This window comes from Belonocnema kinseyi, chromosome 9 (assembly GCF_010883055.1).
Source record: "Belonocnema kinseyi isolate 2016_QV_RU_SX_M_011 chromosome 9, B_treatae_v1, whole genome shotgun sequence".
Lineage (NCBI taxonomy): Eukaryota > Metazoa > Arthropoda > Insecta > Hymenoptera > Cynipidae > Belonocnema > Belonocnema kinseyi.
The window spans coordinates 43,632,040-43,641,503 of record NC_046665.1 but is presented as its reverse complement, the minus strand read 5'-3'; the positions used below and the strand labels follow the sequence as shown (position 1 = coordinate 43,641,503).

Genomic DNA, 9,464 nt, shown 5'->3' with positions numbered 1-9,464 from the left:
TTCGGCAAATTGCGGTAGTGAGCTACTGCAACTTCGGCGGGACGAAAAGTACCGGCCGGAGTTTGCAGTACGTCCTGCGAACCTCCTGCGGGCAGTACTGCCGTTCAAACTAAACAGATACGTAAGTGACATTGCCGCTTAGAGTGATTCTCTTGAGCGTGGCAATGAAAAAGTCGACCTAAGCGGAAATGTCACTTATGTATCTTTTTAGTTTGTACGGCAGTAGGTATGCTATTGCTCGTCCCATCTCGACTAATTACATTTGAAAAATTCTAATAATTTGTATAAATTCCTAAGTGTTTAGCTTTTCTGATAAAAAAATGATTTCAACAAACTGCGGTAAATAATTGTTAAGTCTTATTTAAAATTTGTACAAAATAAAGAAGGGAGGAAAGGAAAAAACGGGTTTTGGCGGTCGTCTTTTTTCTTCTTCATGAATTTTTATAAAAGCTAGCTGTGCCCTGTGGCGGTGGCTTTGCCGCCGCGCGGCGACCGCTCCAATTAATACTATACATCAAGAAAAAACAGAAGTGCAATAAAAGTTGTATAATGTTATAAAAAAACAAGTAAGCACCTGATCAACAACATTTTATTACTTAAGAATATCTTAACTTATGAATAAAATCTTGAATGCAGAACATGGAAACTGTATTTTTCGAATTTTGATTATAAAAACTGTATTTAAGATGTCGAATTCAGTTTCCACAAATTTCAAATCACGTGTGAAATTTGTACAAAGATTAAGGAAAACTCGGAATGCGAAAAAAGAATTAAAAACTGAAAAACATCAAATGAAAAAGACGTTTTTGAATTTTAAATCATATAACTCGTACTCAAGTTTAATTATAAAAATTATACTCGAGTATACCCTTCATACGTTACATTTTATATTTCAACAAATTGCCCCCCCCCCCCCCAATTCCATCTCCACCCAAATATTTTCTACTAGATATAAAATATATGTATTTCTAAACTATTCTCATGAAATTTCTTAATTAGACAAAAGTTCAAAAGTTGGATCATTTAAAAAATATGCATCATTACTTTCATATTTGTTCCTTATTTTGTATTACATTTTTATCCCAGTTACACTGAAAAATGTATATCATTTCAATAACTGTATATTATTACAATTTATAATAAGAATTGGTATAAAAAAGAAGTGTTCTCATTGTCTTGTTTTTATCATTTAAAAAAGTGCCCATTCTAACAACCTGTTTTTAATAACTCTCTCATTTTGTGTTATTTGGTAAAAAAAGATTTTTCTAATTTCTTAAGATTAGACCAAAATAATTTTAGAGCTAGTTCTCAACACTTAAAGTACCTACTCTATTTGAGCTATTCCTTTCGAGTATTTAAAGCGTAAAATAAAAAGCGATCGGTTATGTCTTTTTTGAAATAATCTGTTTATAAATGGGGGCGACTTTAATTAATTAATTTTTTTTAACCAGGACGCAAGTCTGGCAATATTCAAACGTTTCGAGCAATGTTCACAAAAGAGGGAAAAAGACAAATATATGGGTAGTCTTTCTCGCACTTACGAAACGAAAGTAAAAACTATACGAAATATTTGAAGGTGTTCATGACGTCGCGCTTGCTTCCGCTCTCAAATGAAAAGGTAGCGAACATTTTAACTAGCCTTGAGTTTCGGATCAATAACAGAAATTTGGAAAGGGTAGGGTCGGCGCCATTCAGCGCTATTTTCGACGAAAACTTCTGGATCAACCTGCACAGCGGACCACTAAATGATGCTAATCAAAAAATTAAGTTTTTACACCTGTCTGGAAGATCTGGGACAAGGGGCCACCGACCACCCCCAGCATATATTTAATCACCATCCCTCACAACAAAATTATATCCTTGGCATATCCCTAGGATATCTCGGCAAGATATCGGATATCCTGAAAAATTTCCCAAAAATCTCCCTCCGGTAACAAGTGTTGAATTCAGAAAAATTAAGAATTTATATTCCTATGAATACACGATTTTTCCTCCGTCTAAAAATCCCCCAACAGGAACAGAAAAAGTGCAAATCCTATTCCTCTCAATCGACTTGGTAAAATTTAACAAAAGCATTTATTTAACCTATTTTTCCTTATTAAATCTTTTTATAACGTATAAATTCAAAAAATATTCAAATTTATATTTATTTATATTTTAATAATTTATTTAGACGTCTTAAAAAGTGCAACAAAGATATATATTCAAATGTGTGAATTTAAATAATTTTAACTCTAGAGAGGCAGAGTTGAATTGGTGAGAATTAAAATTTCAGAATTTACATTCCGCATAAAGGAATTAAAACAACTTATTACACATATTTTGTGAACTTATTAGAAGGAATTAAATGAAATTAAAATATGACCACTTCTGAGGAATAAAAAATATATCTGTCAGGTGCGTTACCGGTACAATTAGAAGGAATTAAATATATTGAAAACACGTTCTCTTTGGGAGAATAGAAAACTGTGTGGCGGTCGCTATAGAAATAGAAGTGAATAAGTTTAGGAGGTATCTTATAATAATTGTGGCATCTTAGACAGATGGAAAAATCGCGCATTCGAAATAATAGAATAATCTTCAATTTGGCGCAGAAATCTGAAAATATTAATTTTTCTCTATTCTACGCTTATTACCGGGCCGGGATATCCGAGGCATATTCCAAGGATATCGAGATTTCCGTCCCGTACGATATCCACTCAATTTCCTGTGCGGGATTTTTGGCAATGGAATACAATATTTCTGAAATGCATATTGATTAAAATATTGAGAATACCTGGAAACATAAAGATTAACAAACATCCGTGTGTCAAAAAACCACTTTATACAAATCTCGAATATTCGGTTTCTTTCAAAGTTCTATTTCATTATAATTATCAAAAAATTATTACCGCGAATGATTTTTATAGCCATTAACAGTCTACTTATAATAAAAAAGAAGTCACATTATAAAGATGTTAAAGTTTGCTGTTATTTCTGTTACCTCTAAAATGCGCAGTTTTTGAGATCGCAATTTTTAACGGCAAAATCATTTTTTATGCTAAAAAGCAATCAAACTAATATGTACCGCGTTAGTTTGTATAATATAAATGAGAATAGATTGTAATCCAGCACGAATATTCGAGAAATTGTTGAATTCTGTTAAAGTGTGACTTATTACTGCCCATGATAGTTTTCGCACACTGACAACCATGATGGAATTGACCTGAAAGTGACTTTAGGGGAGACTTTACCATTATTGTATTTTATAATGTTGCACTTTGTATAAAATTTCCGGAAAAATACCTAATATTGTGAAATTATTTCTTATTTTATTGATACGATTGAATATGAATATAAATGACAGTAGATACATCTGAATTTCCAGTAATATACTATAGATTATGGAATTGGGATATCTTGGGAATATCCTTGGTATATACAATTGGGACATTAATGGGATATTCTGAGATATCCTTGGGATATTCCAGGGATATCGAGATTTCCGCCCTGTATGATATTATTTGCGATATCCCTAGGATCTCCTGAAATATGCCCACGAAATCCTGGGAGATAAATACGATATCCCGCCAATATCTCATGCTGTGAGGGATTGAACGACAAAACTTAGTCTCAAAAAGAATTCTGAGACTGGCCGAAAGGTCCGTCAACCTTAATGCATTAATATGGAAAATTGATTAAATTTATTCATCGGCAATCAGGTAAAAACATAACTTAATCACCGTTCTCCAACAGGTATTAGGTTGTATCGTTTCCTGGTTTCCAAAACATGAAATGGAAAAAACATGTTAAAAGTCAACCCAATAATTAGTATTTCGATGGGAACTAGACCGGCAGGTGTCATTTAGCCTTGAATTCTGAAATTGTCAAAATAAATAAACAAGTAATAAGGAATTTCAGCATCGATTCATTCTTTGCCAATTCTTTTTCCCTTTGCCCAAAGCCTACAGCTCAGTAAATAAATCAGGAGTCTTTTTCAAATAAAATAAAATGATGTTAACCTGAATCGCCCTTTTAGGACGTAACACTAGGTTCCGCAGTCCGCATTAAAAATTCGTTGCCCCGAATATCCTAATCTCTCTTTAATTTATTTCATTTAAGTTTAAGGAAAAATTAAAATTTAATTTCTAATTTATTTTTGCATTTTTATCAGATCTACTTTTAAAACATTTTTTTAAATATCATATTTGTTCAGGAAGAGTAGGAAGTACCAGAACATACATTTTCTTTAAAAACTTAGAAAAACTGGTCCATCTTTTCTGTTTTCAAAGTTCTTTCTAACCTACTTATTTAAATGTTTACAGTCTTAAGTATGATTGAACATAGAGAAGTAAACAATAATTGTCATTTTTAAATATAATCAAATAAAAATCATGGTATAATGGAAATCATGGTTGGAAAAATGGTAGGGGTAGAATAATTCCTTTTTCAAAGAAAATCTTTTTTCGTTACTTATTCCAAGAGAACAACAGATGGGTAAACAGAATTAATCGACGAATTTTGATGGCCTATGTGGAAGCAGCCAAGGTCTTTTCTCGCCAAAGGAACTACTCTCAAGAAGGCGATATGGACTTCAGCACAACCGCTAAAATGATGTTTATCAAAATCCACATCGTAAAAACGAAGGCAAGCTTCGATGTGAAGGTCTTCCACGAGAATTGGGCAGATTTCAGGTGGATTTTTCACTGAAATATTTAAAAAATATTAATTTTTTTTCTTTATAATAAATAAAACTTAGAAATAAAAAATTATCCTTTCAATTTAAAATCAATACGTCTTTTACAGAGATTACATTTATACAGGCTTCTATGAACCAGTATCGAAATTTTGAAATTTACAACTGATATAACCGTACATTAGAAAATTAGAAATTGCAAAGAAATCAGCGCGCAAGTTGGAGAATTTGAACGGTCAGAACTTCAAGCATATCACTATCGGCGACGGTGTAAATAAAATATGATAACATGAAATTTCAATTATATTACATCGTTTAACTTACAAGAGCATAAAGTAAATAAATACAATAAAATTTAATTTCACATAAAGGAAAAGGGTCAATAAAGTTTGAACCACTTAAACATCATTAGAAAATTTGCATACATTACAAAAAATGTATTTAAAAGCATATTATCTAAACATTTTATAGGAATTATTGGGTTAATGTGAAGCACTTACTACTTATATAAAATTGTTTAAATAGCAATTACTAAGTCTTTGTATCCATAATACGATCATCTAAAACACTAGATGAAATTTATTTTGCTGTGTCACACAAAAAAAAAGAAAGAACATCTTGGTTTGAAGCTGCTGTATGCTCAGAATACAGCCCTCTTCTATAATCTAAAATTTTTTACATTATGGATGATGATAACTTTTTACACAATAAGTATATATATATAATAAAAACTGAATACGGCAAAAGAATTTTTCATAAAATAAGTTAATAATTAATTTACTATTATTTAACAGCATCCTCTGCAAGATACAATAATTGTTTGTCACATTCATGACATATGCAAATTGCATCGTCACGCTCAAAGACATTTTTTTTACAGAAGAACCATTCAACAAGGAGAAAAATAGATGTTAGCACAGAATATCTAGATATTAATAGGTAATATCTTAGCGATTTCACTATGGGACAGAAATCTAGATACTTAAGCAGTGCATCCGTAGATATTAAAAAGAAGATTTTAACTGGCAATATCCAAGATATTAAAGGGCAGAATCTAAGATATTCAAGAAATATTTTTTAATTGTGCAAAAATTACCTGTAAAGCATGCCATTTTCTGTAAAATGCAAAAGAATGTTAATATCGTAGTCCTCTGTTTTGAAAATCCGAATCCTCAAGCATTCGCCTTTTTGCATAATTATGCGATTTTTGTGTTAAACGGATAACACACTGTTCAAGGCTCTTATGAAAGATGCCTATATCTGCGTTCTCATTTTCTTGAGAAAATTATAACATATCCAAAAACATTTAATCCATTTTCCATCAAAACTTATAGTGCAATAGATACCCGAAAAACCACAATATACACGATGAAAGCTCAAGATACAGACAAAACCTTTTGTCGCCACGCCACACGTCAGCGACCTTGCTCCGATAAAATTTAGCTTTTTTAATATATTAGATATTAACTGTTAATATCACATATTTTATACTTTCAATATAAACAGATATTGCCCTTTAATATTTTGTATGTTGAATAGAAGATATTAGATAGTATGCCGTAATATCTATATATTTTGGTTAAATATCAAAGTTTTTAATATCTGCTTATCAATATCTATTTTTCTCCGTGAATAAAAATCATTTTTCTAATGAGATAAAAATTCAAAACTACTCGGCGACATTATGAAAATTTGTACGGTTAATCTTTCTGTTTTAAATATTGAGTAAATTTCCTTTTACCGCTTGACAATGTATTTTCAATTACAAAATTCAATTAGAAAAATCAATTAGAAAATTTCATGCCGAATTAGCCTACGTTAAGATTATTTGAATGAACGAGAGTAGAAATTTCCCAAGTAAGTCTGCGATTTTTGACGTTGAAAGAAAAATTAAAACTAAAGATTGGAAAATAATCTTCTCGTTATTATGAAGTCACGTTATAATTTTCTTTAAGAAAAATGAATTAGTTTATGTACAATATTCAGGTCAACATTTCTGCATCGTTTGATTAACAAATTATTCTTTCGTAAACTATTTACGAAAAATTGATGCAAATTTTAAAGGATGGTGAAAAAATAAATGCAATTAACAATGGCAATCCCAAAATCGTGCTATTTGTTATTGCTGCTAATTTTTATCATTTTTTAATAAAGAATTATAAGCATTTTTTCAATTAGTGGGAAGTAAAAGGGTAAAACGAAAAGTTTCTTAAAAACATGGGAAAAAATAAGTATAATAGATTTAATGAGAAATTAATCCATTTATAATGCGCTCAATTAAAAGTGCACAACGGAAAATAACAAAAAACTGTTCACCTGAAAATGTTTCATTGTAAATAGTCAGTTTGTTGTACGTTATAGTGAGAGAAACTCCAATATCGTCAGGCAGATATCTGAAATCCGAGCAAACTGAAAACAAAATTTTTTGGTAAATAAATCTTAGAATGATAAGAATTATAACAGATTATGCATGAGTATTCAACTTTAAAAACACATAATTTTATTTCAATACAACAATGGCACGGGTTTTTAAATAAAATTCACAAAAAAACTCATTTTACACATAAAATATGAAATTGTTGGTAAAAATGTCGGTATCCTTAAAAAAATACCTGCCTCCTAATTGCCCACGCCCAGAAATATATTTTATTGGTAAGCCAATTGGTAAGCTACAGCCTTTACACATTTTTATAAATAGTATTTTATAGATTATTTTTTGAATAGAAAAATCTGATGAATTTTCAAGTCTGAATTGCAATGTTTTAAATAACTCTTACGTGTTCCATTAATGTGTGCCACATCTACTTCAATATGACTGCAGCATCCGCAGTCAAAATTAGCGCACTTGCATTTTTGTAGCTCAGTTTCACCTGTAAAATAAAATTAATAAATAATTTAGCGGCATAGTTTAAACTATCGCATTTTCAAAACTTTGAACAAAAATTTCTATAACAGATTTATTTTGTTACAAGCAATAAAGAATTGACTGCAAACGATTAACTATTGATTGTCTTCATGGGGGAAAAAGACTACATTATTTCTTTATTATGAAAAATACTCCTATCACATACAGAAACATGTTAATTTGTAAAGCATAATTTTTCAAATTTCGTCTTCAAAGGGAAAGACAAAAACAGACTTTTGGTAACACCTCTATGGAAAAACCTTCTTTTGCACACCATCTAGAGGCAGCTAAAGGAGGCGATCGCGAACAGTGCGAGAAAAATACTTCGCGCACTACTTGCCGATTTTTTTCGCAATTCGTTTTAGATAGAACTTCCATCTCATACAGTGAAAAAACACATTTTTGTCAAAAATGTTTTTCTAACAAACAAACAAAGACCATTATTTTACCATGTCATATAAGTTTCAATGCTTTTACTTCACATTTTCAGATAGTTAATATTTAATGTAAAAAATAATTAAAATTTACTTCGAGTTCATGTATGCATCGAAATAACTTCATTTAAATTTATAATGTGTTGCGATTCACAATAAATAGCACTCAGGTTGATATTTTTAAAGCTACAGGTAGCTCGTTTAAATGATCTGAAGGCTTTAAAATGTCCTTTCCGAAATTGAAATAATAATACGACCATAAATAACAAGCAAAGAGGTTGAAAGTGAAATAAGAATTCGATCATAAATAACAAGCAGAGAGGATATCTAAATAAAGTAGCCAACACTTCTAAGGGTCCTTTGTTAAGCTTTCGGACTAAAATTTAGGAATAGATTTAAAAAATTTTTAATTCGACAGCCTAAATCATAATAATTCGGAATCTACGCGGGTTTCGATTGTTTCAGATACCTAACATTTTTAAATGTTTAAAATTGGAATGAATATAACGTATCTGGTAAATGGAATGAGATACGAAAAAACAGACAAAAATTTTTTATTCAACTCCAAAATAGTATATACACAAGAACGCCTATATAAGAACATATTCTGGGGTTGCCTGGAACTGACCTTGAGACTAAATCAGTCTGTGGAAACGTAAACAGTCTATTGTAAACTGGTGGCGACCCAGTGTTCACACTGCCACATGGCTGTTAAACTGCGTGGGGAAGCAGTTCTTGGAATGATTAAATCAGCCGATCCTATAAGGGCGTCCTTTCGTACGTATATAAGTTATAATTATCAAATATTTACGATGAGAAAATTCATCAATTAAAAAAGTGTTGAATAATTTAAACAAAAAAATTTAAAAAGGGAGTCGGGTTGGTGATTGCCAACTTCTGTAAATAACTCTACCCGCCCGATAAGTGATGAATACAATAGAACCATTATAAATGATCATCGTAATCTCTCTGACCATCTCGTGAGACGAAATCATTCAAATCGACCCTGCAGATAGCCTGAAACGAGTCGAGCTATTTTGCCTGAGAATATATTTTTAGATTTTCTATCGGTAGCGGAGAAATCACTTTTGTCCAAAAAAGGTTTTTTTCACTGTTTAACACGTAAATCCCATCGGAAACGCTTTGCTATCGACAAAGACTTATTTTTAATAAGCAATAAATACTTTAAATTTCACAAAACAAATCGTAACATTTTTTATGAAAAAATTAAAATGAATCTTTAAGGCCGTGTGATGAGTGGGTCACGTGACCAGATTCCTACCTTACCGCCACTTTTTTTATTTCCTAACTTATTATCATACGAAACGCCAAATCGAGTTGAAAATTTGGGATACTAAACAAGAAGCACTGAGAATGGTGGGTCTGGTTCTAAATTTGTATAATTATAAAAAAAGTTTTTTGTTGTAAATAATTTTTTTTTGCTTTTTTC

At 30.9% G+C, this 9,464-nt stretch overlaps 1 protein-coding gene across 1 annotated transcript in view; it reads right to left on the bottom strand.

The window, feature by feature from the left end:
- Positions 1 to 2,575: 2,575 nt before the first annotated feature.
- The window catches only part of LOC117180802, a 9,909-nt gene continuing 3,020 nt past the window's right edge, over positions 2,576 to 9,464 (bottom strand). Inside the window, exons 2-4 of the mRNA XM_033373312.1 lie at positions 7,453 to 7,545; positions 6,992 to 7,084; positions 2,576 to 4,685 (exon numbers count right to left, since the gene is read on the bottom strand). Of these exons, the coding sequence (XP_033229203.1) occupies positions 4,453 to 4,685; positions 6,992 to 7,084; positions 7,453 to 7,545 (419 nt within the window). The 3' untranslated portion in view covers positions 2,576 to 4,452. The remainder of the gene's footprint in view (positions 4,686 to 6,991; positions 7,085 to 7,452; positions 7,546 to 9,464) is intronic.